Here is a 22,275-nt window from a genome sequence, read left to right as displayed (position 1 = left end):
CACCCTCAAGGTTCAGGGTGTACCTTTGTTGGCCCTGATCAATTTTTGAAGCCTTATGTGTCAAGCCAGCAGCTGACCCGGCCGCGAAGCTACAGGGTTGGGTCATAGCTAAACTCATCCAAGTCCCACACTGTGTCTTGCACTCTTCAAGCTCAGCTTTCTGCTATGTACATAGCATTGGCATATTGCTGTGTAGCCACGGGTGCAAGTACAGGCCAATCAACCAGACCAACATAAGAGCATCCCCAGCCGTACAGAGGGTTGCACAGATTGTTGAGGGAACCGTTTGAGGTATGAAATTTGAAGCATGTACCACAGTGATTGCGAAAAATGTGCCAGGCTCCTGGTGAGCTCCTTTTCCAGCAATTCTTCGTCATTTTTGCAGTTTTTTTTGCGCATACTCAATAATTCAGTCCATTCCCAAAGTTGCTCAGTGAGCCATGATCCACTCAAGCATGAGTCCTGAGCTCAGCGTTCCTAAGCCGTTGAGTGCTTTAGATAACCTACACTCTACCACTCTGCCAAGTCCGACGGTCACATATGACTTTCTAGTTTGTTTTTTATCCCGGGCATGGCATCAAGCCTTGACGCTGAGGCTGAGCCAGGACAATGTCAAAGTCCCCCATCTTGATTTATGTTTGGTTGTTTTCTTGTACATAGTTGTGTGCCTTGTTATTATCCTCTTTCTTGTACATAGTTCCTACCGTCTTACATACATGTTCTATAATTGAGATACATGGATAGTTTTTGGAAGCAGAGGGGCATGTTAAAATCTTGCCATACTTACCACCCACAACTGAAAGGTTGGAGGGCTTTGGTACCAAGAACCCTCCAAAAAAGGCCTTCAATCTGGAGGGTTCTTACTCTCAGGAAGGCGCAGTTGTCTTTGTTCAGTGAGTATGCTGCTTATGCATGAATCTGGTGGTGAGCAACTTAGTCCTCAAACCCGCTGCGCCTTCTGGGCATCCTTAGACAATCAGAAACAAAGGTTGGGCCCGCCTTGCTGGGCTCAGTCTCACCTGCGCAGCCTGGGCGTGTTTTGGGGCAAAAACCAAAAATTACGCACTTTTTGCGGGGTTTCGAGCTCACCAGGTGTCCTGCGCATCTGTTGCAAACACTGTGTACAGCTGTGGTTCCCTGCAGTTCGGCTTGTAGCATCATTTGGGAGGTGTGTTATGGCTTAGATGATTATTGAGGTGTGTGATTTGCAGAGAGTCCAATTGTACAAGTTGGAGTTTATGGCGGCACGCGGCTGGGGATGCTCTAACAGCTCTAGAGATTATGTGCGACACATAAGGGAACGCATGTCTGTCATTAAACAGACAATCAATTGACAGCAAACCTGGTGTGGCCGCCACCATCAGCTTCCAGTCATTGAGCTGCAGTGCGTTTCAAGCGGGTTTAAACTGGATAGAGCTTGGTTTCAGAGAAGGACAGGGTTGGACTCATGGTTGATTACAAGAGCCTAATTTCACCGCATGAATGTATTTCAGAAGTGAACCGGCGTGATCCAGAAAGAGCTCGGGGTAGAAAGAAAAAAACACTGATCATATCATTCTTTTTCAACTTATATTCACATTTTGTTTGAGAGAAAAGGTTAAGGAAGTCGATGATGAAAGAGGAGACAGAAAATATAAATATGTTTCTTGCCAACACGGGATTGAATCGAGCGAAAAGTGGATGAGGTGATGAAAAGCGGCTCAGGATATTCAGATGGAAAAGAGCCAAACACCGACAAAAAAACATGATGGGTCTACACATCAGTCAACAAAATCATTTTTGCACCATAACTAATCGATCTAGTCGGTCCAGCCTGAAAAAATGCGATTTGTCAGGTAAAACTTTGTTTGAATATCAAATAAACTGTAACTCACATCTCGAGTCAGTGGGATCACACATTACTGACAAAAGAAGTTATCTTGGTAAGTAAACATCAAGATCTTGTGCAAAGTAAGAGGGCCATAAGCTGAAAGAGGTCTTTCAAGCAGACTCACAAAGCATTTCAAGTAATTGAGTGTCAGAGAGTCGGGCCTGTCGAGGTTTTGACTGGATCTCCTCGCGGGGACGTGTGAGCTAAGAATCCTTGGAAATCAGCTATGTGTCCAGAAGATTGAGCGGATCAAAAAATGAAAGCTATTGACTTACCTCGCAAGTTAAAACTGGATGGGCATGCAGACTTTCTCGTTCTCGACGTGACTGCCAACCTTGCTGTTCAGTTTTCGGACACTGAGCGGTTAGGAACACATTGCGCCCGTTCAAGATCAGATTGTTCTTTTCCGTACTTGATGTGGGTTTGGCAATTTGAACTGAATTAGTTGAAGCACCTGACATGATACAGGATGACATTTTATTTGAGGTATGAATGCGAGACTTGAAGAGGATATGCGAGCAAATTTGTGAATGAAGCAGTGGATTCAAGCTGATAGGATATAGAGTGGATTATGTAAATGTGTAGCACTGAAATACTTCCAGGAATTGCAGTTCTGTCAGGGTGTAATCAAACATGGTGCAGGAATGTGTCGAAGAGGTGCTCTATAAATACGTTGCAATTGATCTTGTTATAGGTTTGATTGCAATCGATCTTATCATTGCAGTAGCATATATCATCGCAACTTTCAAGATCAAACTTTTCTGACAATGCGCAGTAGATGATCAAGTCAAGAATCTAGATCACTTCGCGCTCGAGGAGATGGAAGCTTAACGCGTGGGAGTTTTGGAAAACCAACCAAGGGTGCCAGGGAAGGCCAGGGACGCACGCCTGGGCGCGATGTGGGGCTGAATGCTGATGACTTTGTACGTAAGCAGAAGTTCAGACTCACCTTTGTTCGATGTTTGTCCCAGGTGATTTGTCCCAAGGCCTTCTAGAATCTAGATCACAGCGTAGCTTCAGATTGTATCAAGTGACCTTAGATACTACATGCTTGCGGTGTCTCATTCGCGTCACGTGGAAGCTGTGCGAGATGGGGATGCTAGCGTGAATGCTAGTGTGGATGCAGTCTACATGCGGCATGAATACCGGTTCGATCGTAAGCATGGAATGGACCTGTGACTCGCGAGTACCCTGAGAATGGATGAACTGCCTCAGATGTGATAGGTGTGATTAAAACTTGAAGCAATTTCTTGAGATCTGATGACGATGGTGTACCGGTGAGGTGATGGAGGAAAACATGGGCACTATCCAAACTTATTCAAGTCCCTTGCTCTCGCTGGTTCGAGTGAGGCTACTCGTGAGGCGAGAGGGAGGAAAAGGTGCCCGCCGCGTATTGTCTCTCCAGTCTCTCCTGATATCGTTTTTCTGCCTCTCATCTGAGTTATACATATGTGGTACACAAATATCGTTCTGGAAATTTCCAGAACACTTTTTCCAGAACGCCAGAAGGTTTTTTTTTTGGTGTGTTCTGGCGTTCTGGCGTTCTGGAACTTTGAATGCCCCAAACTCCAGAATGCCCAACACCTGAGTACTGAACCCAACCACACATCCGCTAGCACACACCTCATACCACGCACATCAAACACCCTCCCACATCACTTTTCTCAACTCTCAGCACTTCTCGGTCTTGCATTTCAATTTAACTCTGCCTTTCCTCCTGCAATGGTTCGAAAAAGCCGACGTCGACTTCTGAAACGGTCTATTCACTTGGCAATTCACAAGAAGAATCAGTCACAAACAGACCTTTTAACTTTAGCTTTCCAGAAAAAGAGGAATTCTGAAAGCCTTTTCATCCTTCGGTGTCTTCAAGCAATCATCGTTCAGCAAAACTTACAATCCGAGGCCGTTTTAGATGATGAGCATGATGCCGATGATCGATTTGAGGCTAGGAAGCCACTGTACCTGTTTTTGCTGGCCGCGCTGGAATACCACTTGGCCAGTGCACAGTCTGTTAAGCTTGTGCTACTCGGTCGTCGTCTACGTCAAATCAATCAAAACGGACTCGATCGGCTTGAAGAGGCTCTAAAAATTTTAAATTCATTGGTTGGCTGGAGGTGGGAGTATGGTCGTCGATCACTTGATCCATGTTTGTTAGGCGGGGTATGTGGGGAAGCTGCAGCAGGCTGCAGCAGAGAGTTTATGTTGAATTTGTGTTTTTTCCAGAACACCAGAAGGCTTCCCGAAGGGTTCTGGCGTTCTGGAAAAAACCTTCTGGAAATTTCCAGAACGATATTTGTGTACCGTAATACATCATGTATGGCAGGGCGACCCAGTCAAGCTTAAACCTCTAGAGACTTCAGCGTGGACATTCACCACATTCACATATCATTTGAGCAATTTCCCCCAAGTCAAATCCAGCTCTCGGGTGAGTTGAGTTGATAATTCATGTGCAGATCATTGCCGCTCAACGTGGTTCGAGTCAGATTACAGCCGTTGTAAGATCTATCGGCAGTTTTTTGAACCGATGTGTCGTCACGGGATTTTACTATGAAAGTCAAAAACTCGAACAAAATCGAGTTTTAGACTGAAGTGTATTGTCCTTCTTTATGATGGGACAAATACTTTCTCATTTCCTCTTCCTAACTCTTTTCCACCTCTCTCTTTCCGGCTATTCTTTCTTCAAATCGATTACCGGAAAACCACTCTCTTATCGCCATGATGTCATCTCATAAGCTGCCATTTCCACTGTTTCGATATCTAGATTCTTCTCCTCCCTACTTTCCCGATTCCATCGTTCCATTTCCTTTATCATTGACCAAAACAATCTTCACATTTTCCATATCATCCTCTATATTCTCATCTTATCATTTGTTTAACCCAAGAAGAAACCGCAATTCGACGTCTTCTAATCCAAGTTCGTCAACTTTTTCCTTGTCGGATATTCCTATGTTAATTTTACTTTTTGGTAGTTTTCCAAATGTCCAATTCCTCATCTATGACGCCGGTCGCGACTCCCATGACTGGCCACATGAACACACGTGAGTATCAGTTCAACAAGTCCTGTTATGACTTTATAATCCACTGATTTGTTTTCCAATTTCAGTGTTCAAAAAGCCTGAGGATCGGGTGGTAGATGATCAGCTAGCCACGAGTATCAGACAAAATCCTTTACACCGAGTCGGAACTCTGGGTCGAGAGCAATTTGAAAAGAACAATCAGATGACGCTCGAAGTCCGCTTCAAGATCTACACGGACATGGAGGTTGACATCAACACTCCGATTCAGAGCACTCCGAAAGTCGGCGCTAGTAAAAAGTCAGTGAAGGCTGACAAACTCAACTTCATCAACTCTAAAGCTATCAACAGCGGCCTTCTAGAGTTCAAAATTTGTCCATTTGGAAAGAGTCTTGATGACTTCAAGGACCTGGTGGCTGGAGCGTGTGAAGAGTATGAGGGTGGTATGAAAAAATTAATTCTCAATAGTGTTTTTTCACCCGGCCTAAAATGGAAGACCACTGTTGGACGATTCAAGGTTGTTCTTGACAATGCAGTTCAATGGCAAAGTTTTGTCACAGCACTTGAGAAATCAACCAAAAAGAATGGAATAGTTTCTATCGAGAACGATAATATGCAGGTGAAAGTTAAAGTGGGCAATAAGGCGAGTGTTATTCTTTCTCAATTTATAATGTATTTCATCCTTCGAGAATACAAATCTAACATTTTGGAACAAATTGACAGGAATCGGCAACCAAGAAACTTATTGCTGCGACTAATGGCGAAGGGGCCGAAGATCAGGAATCTGAGGTACGTTTTGGCTATATCAAGATGTATGATGGTTCATTGAATTTTGGATTCATGCTTCACAGGAATCAAAGAACAAGAGAGAGTTAAACACCGTGGCAAACCAGATTTTCAGCCAACATGCCATCGGAAAGTACGCTGGAGGTCCTGGTACCATCTTGACCACACCTTGGGATCCAAACTATCGTTATTGATTAACTTACCCTGCTGCCTGGATTTGGGCAAAAGGTGTGGTAAGTACTTTTGCCACGTGCTCCACTGTGTATGAATCTGGTAGTGTCTCCAACTGACTACACTTTGTTCATGTAGATGGCGAAAATTGCAACTGTCCATATACCACCTAATACTGCCGAGTTCCAATACGAAATCGAGAAGAACCGATGGATCCACCCTGACATGGGGGTGGATGATTGGGTTGGACTTCAATTGAAAGGTAGTTCTCGACAATCACGATCAATGAATCATGTGTCACAATCAATTCGACACGCTCAGGCCGGCGGCTCCAGTTTGAATACCAATCTTCCAGGCGACAAAAACCATTGTGTTTCCAAATCCATCTCGGCGCCTGACATCAAGCCCGATTTGATGAATATTGGCAATAAACGCCCTGCCTCGATCTCAAGCAAGATAGTAGATATCAAGCCAGACCTGAAGAAGTACAAGGTAGAGCAAGGTGAGCTAAGTGCCATTGAATATCTACATGAATAGACGTACTTCTGACCTTTGTTTTGCTCCTGCTCCAGAACCCAAAATGTCGATCAATGAGCCGATCTATGTTTCTAGCGACTTTGAAAGTGACTGGAACTCCAATAGCGAAAGTAGCAGTATCGAGATCGAGATGCCACCCCCCTCCACCTCTAACTCAGTCGAATTCGAGCTGTTCCTGGCCGACTGCAACGTCGTGTTTGATGATGTCAACACTCGAACGCTTCTCAGAGAAGCTGGGATCCTTGCGTGGACTGACTTAATACCGAGTGTGCAACTAACTGAAACGAGTCTTACCTCCAAAGGTATTGACCGTCAAATCGCCAACCTCTTGATGGCCGAAGCTCAAGCCCGTTACCTGAAATGTAAGAGACTTTGTCAACATTCCAATAATCAAGCTGGGTACTGATAACTTTACCGCTTTTTGGGTTCCATTAAATCTCAGGATTTATGTAATACACCAAACCAGCACCTAGGACTGTCTCACCGCTCCATACTATAGTTAACTCAAATATTTATAACCCAGTGTGCCATCAGGATTGTTCTCGATATCAATCCTTGGGCGATATGTTTTACTTTTTTTCACTTTATTCAATGTATGATTAGCAAATCACAATATTATCAAAGTCTGACCCAGTGATATCTTATCAATTTTTTACTCTATTCAATTTATTACTAGCCAATTACAATATTATCAAAATATGACCGAGTGATGTCTTTGCTTTTCTTTTACTTTATTCAATTTATTATTAGTCAATTACAATATTATCAAAGTTTGGACGACTGAATGGTTTCTTCAATCTATTATCAGTACATCACAATATTATCAGACTATGAACAACTCAATAGCAAATAATTTCTTATTGTGTTTAATATGTTATGAAGTATATTTTTGTCCTTGCGTGTAAACAAAAAAACAGACTGAATAGCTCTAACAATCATGTTGTGAGATAGTTCTTATCGTGTGTGAGATATGTTATGAAATATATTTTTATCCTTGTGCGTAAACAAAGACGTTCAATTGTTCCACATGAGATACCTCAAATGGTATTGTACCACTGTACATTTTTCATCCAGTCTTGTTGTGGACTTGGCGATGAAAAGATAGTGGAGATACATCCATCTATACTTCAACAATATATCAAAAGAAAAAACAAGTGACTGTAACCACTTTGGGTCCATTATCATGATTCACAGATGAGCAAGAGATTTCGAAGGGGTTCTGATCAAATAGTTTCGTGACTAGATTTCAACACTTTCTTTTGTTAGCTATCACAGTCAAAGCCTGAGTACAAACTGGAATAAAAAATGTTTATAAAAATAACCATTCACATGATACTATAGTTAACTCGTGAATCATGAATTTAACTGACAACTTTTAATTGATACCAAACCAAATGGAAAACCAAAGAAACAATAAAAATATTCAAAGATATCGACAGCTCTTGAATAATTTTGTGCAAAGGGAGTCAGTGAACAAAATCATACATGCCTCAAAAATTGATGCTTTCTCCCCTGCTACATTAATCGCATGATGAAGAGCTCGGCTCCTTTTCAAACGAGACTTAAGCGGAGAAAACCCCAACTCGATTGGGTTGAAGTCAGGTGAATAGGATGGAAGGTAGAGCAGGCGGATTCCCCGTTCCTCACATAGCGCAGCAATATTACCTCCGTGATGGATTGGAGCATTATCCATCACGAGGACACTATTTCTAGCTGGCCAAGGATTCATTGCTGGCAACTAGATAATCAATGAAAGGATCAGTGATATATTGATATTCCCAAGCCATTAAACGACTGACTTACTAAGAAATTTTCCAAAAAACCCTCAAAGTCGATCCTTGAGTATCCACTCGGCTGGATTGCTAAGGCCACCAGGCCACCTAAAGAAATCGCTGGTAACACAGACCATCGCTGAGCCCGAGTTGGTCTTTCAAGCCGAGCAGTACGTTTGCCACGAGGTGCGCGTGCAAATTCTCGATAGAGGTGTCTTTTATTCACTGCGGTTTCGTCTATAAGAGTCACGATGAATGAGTTAAATCCCTTAGAATAAAACCAAAATAAAACTGATGCTCACCGGTGAAAACAAGACATTGCGGATCAATATCAAAGATCTGACCGATGTATGCACCTCGCGCCTCCGCCGATTGATTAGGATGCACGGTTCGAGCCTTTTTGCAAGTCCATCCAAGACGCGATCAAAGCTCATTTGAAAGAGTCTTGAGAGATACGGTAATTCCAAAGTGATTGGTGATCTTATCTTGAAGCTCGTCTAAAAATAAAGTGGGATCGTGTTCGAGCGATTCGAGAATAAAATTGTGTTGAGCTGGTCCTAAAATGGGGCGAGCTCCTTGCCTCATGTGATCATCAGGATTCGTGATCACCTCCCAAGTTGTGCGGTAAAGGTCAAACCATCGCCGGACCGACGTAAGAGAAACATCAACTCCGAGCGTTGAGACAATATCGTGGAATCGCATGCCGCGCATTACCATCCTAACAACCACCATCTTTATATCGGTGGTATAAGTATTGATGGGCATCTGTATAAAAGACCAATATCAGTATTGAGAGATACCAAGGAAACAAAAATCAAGAATACTCACGATCAAAAGAATATCCAAAGTGGGATGACAAACTGGTGAATCAATCGAGGAATTATCCAAAGTGGGATGTCGAACTGGTGAAAGTGGTGGTGGGACCGCACGGAGATATCAGAATTGAGAGGGACCAAGGAAACGAAAACAAAGAATACTGACAAATGAGTCACGATCGAAAGGATATCCGAAGTCGGATGAGGAACTGATGAAGGTGATGGTGGGAACAGATGTGACGATGAGGAAGTCGAGTGGAGGGTTTTAGAAAGTGGAATGAGTGGAAACCGGTAAACAGGAAAAGGAAAAAAAACATTAACCGGCTTTCGTTATGGCACAGTAGGGAGTAATGGGAACATAAGGAGAGAGGAGATCGTGAACTTACTTGTCCAATCTCAAACAATCTCGAAAGAGTTTTTCGAGTTTTGGACCTTGATGTTAAATCCGGCGACGACACAACAATCGCAAAATCTACCGACAGATCTTACAACGGCTGTAGGAATGTTCGCTCCTGGGACTTACACATATTCAACCAAAATCAGCCTAGGCGTCTAGAACACTACCTGACATTCATGTCACCATGGCGCGAGTGTTTGCTTTGAGATTCTTGCTGTGGTATGTTGACCCTCGATATCAAACGGCCAGGTAGAATCGCCATAAAGTCTCCTTTGCGATCGATTCTTTAGCAAATAATTTTTACTCCTTGCTTGATATCGAATAAAGAAGTCTTTCATTTATGTCTCTTTTTCCATACCATATTATCTTCCAAGTTTTTCTTACATGTGGTGATGCTCTACAATTGGATTTTATGTGTGTCACAAAGAAAGGTTGGCGACAGGGAAGATGGATTTGGTTTCAAAACATCACGACAGCTCAGCTTTAGTTCGGACGTTTGATTACAGTCAGTTGGATCACGTGGTGATGATATGTATATATAGCTGAGGTGTATTTCGGATTTCTTTTACGTTATCTTTTTTCTCTCATTGCTAAAGAAATTCCTTCACATATTGGGTTATTATACACAGCGTCACTTGCGCGAAATCCAAACTACGCGGCAGACTATTTAACGCTCTGAAGCGAGATTTTTGATTTTAGTATCTTTTGATTTATCTAGAGAATTGATGATGATTTGCGGCGAGTTTATCTCTATTGGTTCAAAGTTGCCGAACTTCTATCGGTAAAGGCCGGGAGAGCGTGCAACTTCTTCCGTATGCCTCAGCCAAGGAGAGAGATCTGCTTCGTTTGAGATCCAGCAGTCGAATCGACCATGAAACGGTAGGCGTTAACAACTGTGATCATGGCATGTGACAATATCTGTAAGCTGTCTTAGGTATCACATCCTACATGTGTTGTTTTGTTTCGCTTGCACTTGATAAACTTCTACGAGGTGAGCAGGTGCGAGGGAACCGGCTTAGAAGTTGAAATGAAACTTGCTGTACATTTGAGCTGTTGCAAACACCGTGATTGCGAATGATTTGATGTGAAGGACATGTGTGTGAAGAGCACGCGTGTCAAGGACACAGTTGCTGCATACATTGACCCCTTACATATCACGCCCAAGCATCAAGTGGTTGGGATGGGTGATTCTGCTGTGGTGATGAGGTTTCTATCAGGCTATTCAAAGCTTTTCTACCACCCCCTAGATCTACAATCTATCCTCAGCAAGAAGTTCATTGTTTTAATCAGGCTTGACGTACAGTTGTATGGACCTTGATAGAGTGGGCGCGGCCGCGTGGTGCTGCCTCAGACACCTCCGTCGGATTACCCAATTATTCTAAACTTGAACGGGGGGCTCCTTGATGAAACTCCTTCACGTTGATTGGTCATGAAGGTGGTTGAATTGATCTTGCGTGGTCAATCTTTCGATATATAAGCCATAAGAGCCTGGTGCTTTGACCTACTCACCCACCTCTTCTTTGCCAGTCCATTCTTTCCAAGCCATCAACTTTTATTTCTTGCACATAGTACATACTTTCTCCTCTTACTTGCACATAGTATTTTCTCCTCTTACTTGCATCATCATTCTCGCACAGCATAATCAGACTTAGTCTCTACCTTCCTTTATCAAACTGCTAGTCTAGATCTTTCTCTATTGTCGAAAGAGTGTATACCATAGTCAACAAATCGGTCATTCTCGAGAAAATCAAATTAGTAACGAAATGTTGATCACTTACCTCTCGGCTATCTTCATCTACGCTCAGTTGGCTCATAGTTCATCAATCAATCCTCAAACCGCTTCAGAACATCGCCTTCAACCACGTGATACTCAGAATGCCAATGTCTTATCTGAAGGCGTCTTGCTCCACAAACGCGCAAATGAAGTTGCCGACTATATTCCTAACATAATCAGTGGATCTGACGATGGCGATGACTGGGAAAACCCCGGTAGACCTCGTAGCAAACGATCAATTGACAAAAAAATCGTGACTGAGGATCCAGGGAAACCCGGTATTTGGGGTCGTTATCGAGTCAAACGAGGGATTAAAACCGAGATGATTGGTGGAGATCATGATGGTCTCATCGGGCGTCGTGATCGAGTCAAACGAGAATATAAACCCGACATGATTAGTGGGGATGTTGATGGTCATTGGCGTCGTGTCCGAGTCAAAAGAGCAATCAGCACCAATACTATCAGTGGGAGTGCACAGTGATTTGGACTTTCACGCTTTCGAGACGGCTCTTTAAAACCCAAGTAAGATTACAACAATTTGATTGTGTCCGTTGATGATAGTTGGCTGATAGGCATACTGTTCTGTTTTTAAAAAGTTTCACGTCCGTCTGTCAATTTGGATCCTTTCTCGGTCTTTCAATGAATTTGTTCGGTCTGGCATTGTTAGGAACCTTCGGGCAGTGTGTTTTGGTCTCATAGAAAAAATCTCGACCCTCTCAAGTTCAATGTTCCCTTAAAAATGAAAATGATGAAGAGTATGATAAAAGATGTGATAGTTTGTGTTAAAAATCATTCGTTTGTTAACCAGACTGCCTGGAGCGTTTATGAATTTAATCAATGTTTCCCCTGGAACGCGAGCGATAAATGTACTTCTTGCTCTCACGCAATTGGAATTGCATGCCAAGTTGCTTTCAAGTTTCTGTTGTACTCCCTCTTCAGAGTCAACTGCCTTTGTGAATGTTCGACTCCTATCTAGTCATCCGTGAGGTATTGCGGACAATTCAGTTTCACCTCTGATTATGTCAACTCTGGCTGATCAGGAGAGTGCTGACTGGTTTGACCAGAGGCCGATTGACCTTGTTTGATTAACTGAAATATCAGCTCGTTGGTCCTAGGTGGTCTGACTTCCATGCATCAAAATTCCGGTCTGATTGCACGTCATCTTTGAGAGCTTCTGAGAGTGTGGTCTGGCCCAGAACATCTCAGACATACACTTGATCTACCTTGCTGGTCAGGATTTGGTATGACATCTCAATTTTTCAATTTCGCGGATTATAAGAAGAGCATGAATGGCGGCCACTTTTCGAGAATCCCATACAAAAATATTTCAAGGCACTAACATTTAAACCCATCTCTCAACCCACTATAACAACATACAATGCATACTTCTTCAATCGTCTTCGTCGCAATTTTCCTTGCTAGTTTCAATTTCATCAATGCGCTGCCACCTTTATCATACGGATTCAATAGTCCCATGCAATCTTACAACGAGTACACCACCACTTCATATAATAGTGATCAAGGAGCCTCACCAGTGACGACCACCGTCACACATGGAATAAATGGCCTGCCACCGGTCACCTATACCACTATTTCACCCTTACAATCCCTTTACAACGTTCGACGAGGAATTCATTCACAAGGTGGTGAGGGAGGTTCAGATGATAATCCGCCTGTATTCATGCCTGATGCACACTCTGTGCCAAACCCCATTGAAAATGTCAGTACTGTGACATCATTGATTGGCCTTCTTTATCTTACGCTGACTTTTACTTTTTCTTAATTTTTCAAAACTTCATAGTCAAGCGAAGACCCAATTTTTCACTCTGGAGAAATGATGCCTATGATGCAGTCCGATGCAAACAACACTATGCCCAATGACATTGCCCTTTGATCTCTGCATTGTATCGTTTCTTAAATTATTCTGTTGATATCATCATATACCTTGTAGCATTTTTTTATTAGCTTGACTCATTACAGAATCCTCATAGCTTTCCACACCAACTAGGTGGCTTGTACTGATCATTAATCATTGTTGTATTAGTCGAAAGAGTCACAATAACCCTTACCTTGTTGAATTATATCGTACAACTCATCTTCGTGCTGCGCAACATGAATGCTCGTGTATTTCTTGCAGTCCGGACGCGCTTTTCAACTTTAGTGGTATCCACCGTGTGAACCTCCTTCCCTTGCATCATCAAGCTCTATTCCCCCCACCTCAGAATATCACCACAAAGAAAGTTGATCTATAAAGCACAAAAAAGATGCTTGATCAATCCCCAGCTGCCAAGCGCCATCTTCCCCACCACTATGACCCTCATCAAGACCTGGGTAGACACCCCTACAACGGCCAGTCGTGTCTGAATTATGAATATTTCAAATAAACAATCACGTAGGGGTCCAACAGGTATTATGTAATTCATTGTTTGTTTCAAAGTGTATGAAGTTGATTAGATTTTGTTAAAAAATGTTAAATAAACATGAATTCACCTCTTTTTTGACCTGTTCTAAAACCAAAACCTCCACCCAAAACCCCTTCCCAACCAAAAAAGTGTATATGATAAGAAGAAAAAAGTATAAACAAATCCCCACATTAAGTCAAGAGAAAGTGATGTTTTAAAGATTTTAGTGCCTGGAAGATCAAAGTGTACCATAAGTTAAAAATGATAAAAGGTGTAGGAGGATTTGGAAAAGGAATGATTTGTTTGAAAAGTTTAAGGTTTCTTCTTATACTTGAAGTTCATGAGTTAGAGATAAGCAGTTCAAGGAAACAAAACAATTTAAATTATGCAAAATGGTTTCTTGAGTCTGAGTCTTCAGAGGGTTTTTTTGTTCATCTCTTCAATTTCCTTTCTTAATCAACTTATACATGTGTTATGATTCCAAAACATTTAATCCTACCTATGTACCCATTTTTTTTTGAAAATTTGCAAGGTCTTCTCAGCCAGTCAGTAATCAAGAAAAAAATTCTGATCAAAATGTACATACTACAATTTTTTTACTAAACCTATAGTCCTTCAATTTTAATCAAAGTGTTTTCAAAAATGGTATATGTTAAGTTTAGATAACTCTTCAGATTTGAAAAAAAAAGATTTTAATAAATGAAAAAATGTAATTTCTATCAAACAAAGAATAAACTTTTTTAAAAAAAAAGAAAATATAAATATGTAAGGTAGTGTAATAACTGGGTAAAATTGATATTTTGAGAAAAAAATTAAAAAATGAAAATTGACAACAAATCAAACCACACAAAGAAAAAAATCAAATAAAAATAAACACTTTAACAAAGCTACACACGTATCACAAAACAAAATCAAATCAAATCAAATCACACACACACATCACATTTCCCAAATTTATTTATATTTTTTTTCACCACTCAATTTCTAATTATTAATGACTCCTTAAATCCTATGTAATCAATCATAAACCTCAATAAATCAATATTCATAATCATAATCAAAAAACCAAAAAAAAAAAAAAAAGTTTATGTTTTTTTTCCGTTCAAAAAAGTCTGGTTGGGTAAGTAAAAAAAACAAAAAAACAAAAAAAAAGATTATAATCTAATGCGAAAAAAAAAGAATATTTTAAAAATGAATAAAACGAAGGAAACCATAAACACACAAACACACACACACAAAGACATCATGAATCAACAACTTGTAAAAAAACCCCACCAAAAAAACAACATGAAAAGAAAAACAAAAGAAAAAAAACATTATATAAATAAGTCATCTTTTATACGATCATAAAGAGTAAAGAGTTTTAAGATTTAAAATAGTTAAAGTAAAGTAAAAGTAAAAGTAACGTCAAGTATAAGAAGTTTCTATTAAACAAGCAATTTCATATAAAAAAAATAAGGAAACGAAAAGAAGATTGAAAAGTTGATTTTCGAGTTTCAAGTTTCATTTAAGAATCAAGTATCATCCTTTTGCTTTTTGAATAGTTGTCTATATCAAAGAAAAAAACCCATCACCGTCATCATCGATTTTCAGGATATCCTAAAAAATCAAAATCAATCTTACATCATAACTTCTAATCAATTGTTCTTGTCCTTCTTCAGTTTGTGAAAATGCAAATCCTCTATTCCTTCTCAACCTTTGAACTGCTCTAACTTTCTTAATAGCCTATAGTTAGTACAAAAGAAAACACCCAGAAGAAAAAATCAATCAATTGTGAAAATCTCAAGTTTGATTTTAGTCTTCAAATCGACTTACTTTTTGAAATTGTTCCATTCTTGGTCTATAATCAGGTAAATTGAATTTTTGAATTTCTTGTACTACATGATAAGATTCAGGTCTAAACAATCTCTTATAGCTAAAAAAAAAAAAGAACATCAAGTCCATCAATGATTTCTTACTTCAGATCATCAATCTCAACCATCAATCAATCAATCAAATTCACATACCCTTTCCAAGCCAAATCTCGTATCAAACAAGTCACAGGAATCAAAAATAAAGCTAAATAGAAAACAGGTGAAGATAACATTCTAGGCATCAAATTATAATACTCTTTACTAACTCCAATCTTTGGTGCAATCGTAGCATAGAGTGGTAAGATGATCATCGTCAATGCAAACGATCCTGGAATAGCTAATAAAGTCCATTTGGTCCAAAGACTTGATTGACAAATCAAATAGAAGACATCAGTTTTTCAATCATCTGATCTTTTTTTTTTCCTGAATGGAATTCGATTTCCAAAAACTTACTCTGATATTAAAGCTGCTTTTCCTAATACAGTCATCAGAGTCACAAGATAAGCAGTTGTACCCCAAACCCATTGACCCGAGATCCAACCCTGATTAAGAATCAAATCTTGATTGAAGATCACAGCCGTAAAGAAGAAGATGATCTAGTAAAAAAAAGGATCAGATGAAGTCTGATTTTTTTGTATCATGATGTTCAAAGGTACACTTACGATCGAGTGAAAGACAGCTGTAGCCACCCATTCCCAAAATATCCTTCTAGTAAACTAATCGATCAAACCAAGCATAAACTTAATTCGTTGACCAACCCATTTGAAGGTAAGTTAGATAGAATCTCAACTTACAAAAACATTTCGTTGACCTAGTGTATATAATTCAGGATATCGATCCAACATCCGAGCACTAACAAATTGATCAAAGACACCCAAAACGAATGGAGGCATCACTAGATAAGGGTTATTAAACATTAGCTAAGAGTTGAACAAAGAAAGGATAAGGTTCTGGTCTTGTATACCTGTGAAGATTACATTATAAAACGTTAATGTCCATGATTCAAATAAAACTTGACCGGAAAATCCATTGACAAATGAAAACTATAAATATCAGATAAAAAAAATTCATAAATACACACTAAATGGAAGTGATGTCACAAAGGATTCTCTATGGGACTCACATAAAACCCAATGAGATACAGTGTGATATTCTACGAAAAGAAATGTACAGAATCATTCTCAGCCACTTATGAAATCTTTAACTCCTAATGTCACTTCTTTAGAAACACAAACCTTATAAAAACTATCAAAGCCCAAAATCCAAACAAAAACAGTGATTAATACTAAGCCTTAAAAAGGTTGAAACACTTTTTGAATCAAAGGTAAACTTACGAATACAAGATCAATTTACTTAATCTAACATAACTCCAAGTCCCATGAACCAATAAAAGTTTTTTCAAAAACCTAAATTGACTAATCGCCACATCTGCCGATCTAGCAGCTTGTAATCCTTCTACACCACTAATCCCCACTCCAACATGAGCCGCTTGAATCATACTGACATCATTGGCTCCATCTCCAATAGCTAAAGTAATTGAACCTTTTACATTCTTCTTCACCAGTTTGACTACTAATGCTTTTTGTAATGGTGAGACTCGACCTATTGAAAAATTCAAAAGTTCATAGAGAAACATTAATTGTAAACAAACGTTATCATTTGTGAAGGGATATAGCGAATATGAAAAATTAAGATGAGAGTCTTACAACACACAACTGCTTTACATAAAATAGCAAGTTCTAGAAAAGACTTAGACATAGATCGATCCAAAGCAAACCCTAAACTTTTTCCATCTAAAAAAACAAAAAAAAAACAAAGAACAAAAAGGCGTTGGTCAAAAAACCCCGATTACAAGGTTAAGAATTCCGAAAGAGATGAAAGATTACATACCAATCACTAAAGCTAATTCTTCTAAATCGCCCACATTTTTTTGACTTTTGATGGCCAATAATTTCTTATTAATAAACTCATTTGTTGCATCTGATGTTTCTTCATTCACAATCACTAAACTCATACTTTCAGAAATCAATTTACAACTTAATCCGATATTGATCGCCGTTTCTTGTCGATCACCGGTTAGGACCCAAACTTTGATACCAGCTTGTTGTAATGTATAAATCGTATCAGGTACTCCTTCTTGTAATTTATCTTCAATAGCTGTAGCTCCTAATAAAAATAAATTCTTTTCAATCAATTCTGATGCTTTATCTAATGCTTCTGTACGTCCATTGACTGTTCCTGCTGCTTTATCATATATAGCTGACCATGGTTTATATTCTTCTTCTGGAATATCTCGCATCGCAATACATAGTGTCCTTAATCCTTCTGTAGCATATTCTTCTAGATGAACTAATGTTGAATCTTTATATGGTTGATGGGCTGCACAACGTTCAAGGATCACCGTATCAGCACCTTTACAATACAGCTTGATCTTTCCATCCGGTGCACGGACAATTGATGACATCCTTTTACGTGTACTATTGAATTCGAGAATGTTGAGCACCTGAAACTCTTGTTGACGCCCATTCACTTCAATCATGATAGACTGAGGTTTACGAACCTTTAAGAAAAAAGAAAAAAAACTATCAACGATCGTGTCAGGATGTAAAGCGAGAGAATCACTGACTGTAAATCGGTGCTTCAAAACTTCTGCACCAGCAACTAGAGCAGCTTCATCAGGACTACTAGCTTGATAAATCACTTTCCCATCCTTTTCTTCAGGAATCACCGTATGACAAGTAGCCAATAAAGTTAAAAACTCAGATAACACTTTACTTCGATCATCTCCTTTTTGTAAGTTTTTAGCTAAATCATCAAATGAAAAGACTTCTCCTCTTTTATGTTCTTCAACTATATCAGCATAAGCAATCCCGGCTACTGAACATTGTCTGAATTCCATTTCGTTACGCGTAAGTGTTCCTGTTTTATCTGAAAAGACATATTCGATTTGGCCTAGTTCTTCTACTAGTGAGGATGTTCGACAGAGAGCGGGTGTATCAGAAACTGAATAGTACATATCCAGATCCGAATTGATCAAGACTGCTTGCTGAAACTTGACCACTTCCATTGTCACGATGAGCCTATCAATGGTCAAACATTGGTAAATCAGACCCTCAAAGATCCACCCTAGAGATATAATTGAACAGGATGCAAGAACAACTCACGAGATAGGGATAAGGTTGTTATAAAGAATGATGAACGTCAGGATATCTTCGATAAACGTCGTCAGCTTGCCTCCCCCTGCAGTCGCTGGTTCCAATAGATACCACATTTGACCACTGTTTGAATACTACCAAAAGGAACAAAAACGGGCCATTTAGACACTAAGAATCTCAGCGATATGGAATACAAAAAACTCACCGTTCTGATGAAACTTCCGGCAGAAGACCCAACAGACAAAACCAGTAAGATGATGAACAGAAACACAATCTGCACATTCACCATTCGTTCAACTGCTGTTCGCTTAATAGGTGTTGCCCTGTAAGATATCAATCAAAAAAGTATGATTACTTAAAGCCAGATGAAATGATGATAAAAGATGCCAGTAGGCTCTCGCGAGCGCAAGACCCAACACGCACGTTGCATTCCTCATCAATTTTGTTTCATGACCAGTAAACACAACCAAACCATACATCCATGCTGTATTCCGAAGTTGAGCACCTCTCAATAACATCTGATCAGGACTGAGTGGGATATCCTTTTCGCTATTCCCATGCGATTGAATGGTTAAGGTACCTTCATAAGTATAAAGTGAGTTATTTGGATGTTCAGATCGAAGGTGACCACTCAAGCTGGCGACCATAGAAGGGCTTGTCAGGTTACTTGTACTAGGATGAGCTTGTTTGATCTTCAAGTTTGTTTCACCATCTAAATTACTTGTCTCAATGTAAGCAAGACCATCCGGTTCAGAAGAGGCGAGCAGGACGATATCTGCAGGGAAATGTTGATTTGACTCGAGTCGGACTACATCTCCTACTTTGATATCACGCCAAGGCTTCTCAACAAATGATGAACCAACAAGAACTTGAGCATGACGTGCATTAAGTTCTGAGTCTGAGTTCCGACGTTTGATGTCTTCTGTCATTTCCTTAAAGGCTGCTACCAAAAGAACTAGAGAGAGGGGTGCGATAGTAGTGTATTGATTTGTGGGGGATACGTTGGGGATTTGTTGAATGCAAGCGGTGAAGAGGAAGAAGAGATTGGCGTATTTACTGAATTGTTCTGGGATCAAGAAGAAAAGAACCAAGTTAGCATATATTGATACGAATGATGTGATACCCCAAAACTAGTGGAATGAAAGATACGTACCTAGAAGAAACTTGGGTAAGAATGTGACCACATTATACTTGGTTGTACTAACATAGTTACTCATGTACTTGAATTCGCGTTCATTACGAGCTACATCGTTGAGGTATATCAGCCGTTCTCCAGTGAGCTCCTTTGGCTGTCTACTGAACAGATCTGTGATCCTTTGCTTCATTGACGGTTGTTTAGTTTTCTGTTGAGCCCATTTACTTGATGTATTACTCGGTCCACCAGGTGCATCAACAAGCGGTATACTTCGAATACCAGATAGATCGTCTTCATAATCATCTTCTAATGCCCACTTCGATCCTTGAGCTGAAGGAGGTGGAATGCCAGCTGGCATGGCTCCTGTGTAAGAAAGTGGTAAACCAGATTCCATAGAACTCGAGTTTGGAAGAGTTGATCGACGACGATTGGCTAGTGAAGCATACAATCCATTTGAGTTTGAACTCATATTACGATGATGTTCCTGAGGACTATCTGATTCGTCAAAGAAGGGTTGATATGCAGGTGCTTGTTGACTATGTGAAAGATCTTGCATAGTACCCAAAGGGTTACTTGGATTACCACCGCTATACGATGCGGGGTTTTGATCTTGTTCAAATCCTGAGATCCCGGTTGAAGTGGATTGATGTTTTCGTTCAGATTGAAATACAGTATCTTCTTCGTCAGCTGGACTATGAGGATGATAACCTTCTTGAAGATGATGAGAAGATGAATGATAATAAGGTTGATGAGATTCCAGTGGGTTTTGATGGTATTCTAGAGGAGAGAAAGGATCTTGAGGAACTTGACGAGAAGAAGGGTTCGAGTTAATTTGAATAGTAGGTCGATATTGTTGATGTTGTTGATGTTGAGAATTGAATGCACCGAAATCGTCGTCTGATTCGTCGTCGCCCAAGATGTGATTTGACATCACCACGGGTCGAAGGAAATAGATTGAGAAGATGAATCGAATTGGATTGTATTGATATTTGAAGAATGGTTGATCAAAATGGATGAATCGGTAGTCTGGTCTGAGAAGCTGAAACGAATCTAAATGACTCGAATGGTAACCGATGAAGGTCTAAGTTGAGGTACATACATAAATCGTTTTAGATTTTACCAGTTTCAATGAAGTCAAGACTGAGACAACAAGGAGACTGACACTCAGACTATTAAACAAACTGAGACTGAGATTGAAGGATGCACTTTAGCTTTAACAAGAAAGAACTTCCAAATCGTAATCAAATCAAAACTTCAATTTGCCATATCAGCTCATCACTTCATCTTGAACTGTAAACTCTTCAAATCACCAAACTATCAACTCAAATCCAATTCAACTGCTTTCTCTCTTTATCAATACCCAGCATCCAAATTATGTATCAAGCTTTCAAAATCACATCCTTCACTTCCAGCCCAAGCCAAGCTGATGATCTTATACCAATTCTCTTGCACAGCTTGAGATGGTAGTCTGTGGCTTCTTGACTCGCATCCCAAGCGTCCTATTTAAGCTTGGAAGCCAAGACCCTATGAAGATAAGTTCCCTTTGGGTTCAAAAACCATCTTCTGTTTCAAGATTCAAACCGTTCAAACAATACAAAAATAGCCTTCATGGGGTCTTTGAGACGGGTTTCAGGCTTGATGTTTTGTCAAAAGGATCATCTCTATCCTATGCTTTTGGCTACGATTGCATATACATACGAAATCAGCTAGCTTAAACGTCTTGGCATCTTTGAATTGGTCAAGGAGTCACAATTTGTTTTGAAAAATTCAAAAGGATTCACTGGTTTCAGAAAGACATGGTTTCCCTTGTTCTTCACCAAGATCATCTCCACCTTGCCTCACCCTTCCCTTCAGATTTCTTCAAATGAACGTCTGTTGAACGATTCCATCTTGTAAAGGAATCATCTTACGAGATGAAACAGATCTCCTCGTTTTCACGGTCTAGCTCTCAATCCATGATATGTTTTGTACATGGATCTCTAGACTCTAAAATCTAGTAAATAACTTTGAGGACAGAATTATCGATCAAACAAACGAGGTATGAACTAGGATCAAGTTTGTGACAAGGAGTACCCTCCCTCCCTCCCTCGACGACTCGGGCGGGGAGGGACTTTGATAAGTTTAAGGAGTACCACACATATTACAAAAAATTCAAGGTCATAAGGAAATGAAATCCACAGACCTCTTTAGCTTTACTTCAAGTTCGGATGCCGTGCGACTATTAGTCGCACAAGATGGCAGTTCTCCCAAGATTGCAAGACCCGCTTTCTGGATTTCATTGAACTATAGTGTACAAATCCAATCAGAATTATCTTTTGAATAAAGCTGGGAAGATCATTGGTTTGAAGGTCAAAATTGATCAAGATGAAAACTTCACAGTTCATCTTTTGTCGGTTCTAAATCTTTTAGCTCAAGAATGATCCCTTTTTCTGCTATTTTTCATGCATAGTACGTGCAACACTGCGTACGTATAATATTTAGCTGGGTATGAGGTACATATTTCAGGATATGTACATATTATAATGATTGCATATCAAATGGAATAAACCCAAGAAGAGAAAAAATTGTCTTGATGTATATCACTGATACCTTGA

The 22,275-nt window shown here is 39.9% G+C and overlaps 4 protein-coding genes across 4 annotated transcripts; 3 read left to right on the top strand and 1 right to left on the bottom strand.

The window, feature by feature from the left end:
* Positions 1–4,847: 4,847 nt before the first annotated feature.
* MELLADRAFT_85214 (uncharacterized protein) lies at positions 4,848–6,784 on the top strand (the record flags this gene model as incomplete). Its single annotated transcript, XM_007408753.1, has 7 exons — positions 4,848–4,908; positions 4,974–5,533; positions 5,608–5,673; positions 5,736–5,856; positions 5,899–5,903; positions 5,980–6,343; positions 6,414–6,784. 7 exons carry the CDS (start codon positions 4,848–4,850, stop codon positions 6,782–6,784), a joined length of 1,548 nt encoding a protein of 515 aa, XP_007408815.1.
* A 4,341-nt stretch (positions 6,785–11,125) lies between these two features.
* On the top strand, positions 11,126–11,617 carry MELLADRAFT_62195 (uncharacterized protein; the record flags this gene model as incomplete). Its single annotated transcript, XM_007408754.1, has 1 exon — positions 11,126–11,617. The coding sequence occupies one exon, from the start codon at positions 11,126–11,128 to the stop codon at positions 11,615–11,617; it is 492 nt and encodes a 163-aa protein (XP_007408816.1).
* Positions 11,618–12,514: 897 nt separating this feature from the next.
* Positions 12,515–13,030, top strand: MELLADRAFT_62194 (uncharacterized protein; the record flags this gene model as incomplete). Its single annotated transcript, XM_007408755.1, has 2 exons — positions 12,515–12,856; positions 12,938–13,030. 2 exons carry the CDS (start codon positions 12,515–12,517, stop codon positions 13,028–13,030), a joined length of 435 nt encoding a protein of 144 aa, XP_007408817.1.
* Positions 13,031–15,059: 2,029 nt separating this feature from the next.
* Positions 15,060–20,612, bottom strand: MELLADRAFT_124106 (putative aminophospholipid tranlocase; the record flags this gene model as incomplete). Its single annotated transcript, XM_007408605.1, has 18 exons — positions 15,060–15,086; positions 15,162–15,263; positions 15,354–15,453; positions 15,545–15,754; positions 15,845–15,987; positions 16,054–16,107; positions 16,186–16,286; positions 16,356–16,434; positions 16,515–16,544; positions 16,627–16,636; positions 16,726–16,993; positions 17,098–17,184; positions 17,282–17,951; positions 18,018–18,471; positions 18,556–18,680; positions 18,752–18,869; positions 18,970–19,612; positions 19,700–20,612. 18 exons carry the CDS (start codon positions 20,610–20,612, stop codon positions 15,060–15,062), a joined length of 4,134 nt encoding a protein of 1,377 aa, XP_007408667.1.
* Positions 20,613–22,275: the final 1,663 nt, after the last annotated feature.

Source organism: Melampsora larici-populina (assembly GCF_000204055.1).
Source record: "Melampsora larici-populina 98AG31 unplaced genomic scaffold MELLAscaffold_13, whole genome shotgun sequence".
In the NCBI taxonomy this organism is placed as follows: Eukaryota; Fungi; Basidiomycota; class Pucciniomycetes; order Pucciniales; family Melampsoraceae; genus Melampsora; species Melampsora laricis-populina.
Note: the sequence above shows the minus strand (reverse complement) of the source record. Positions and strands in the feature narration are given on the sequence as shown.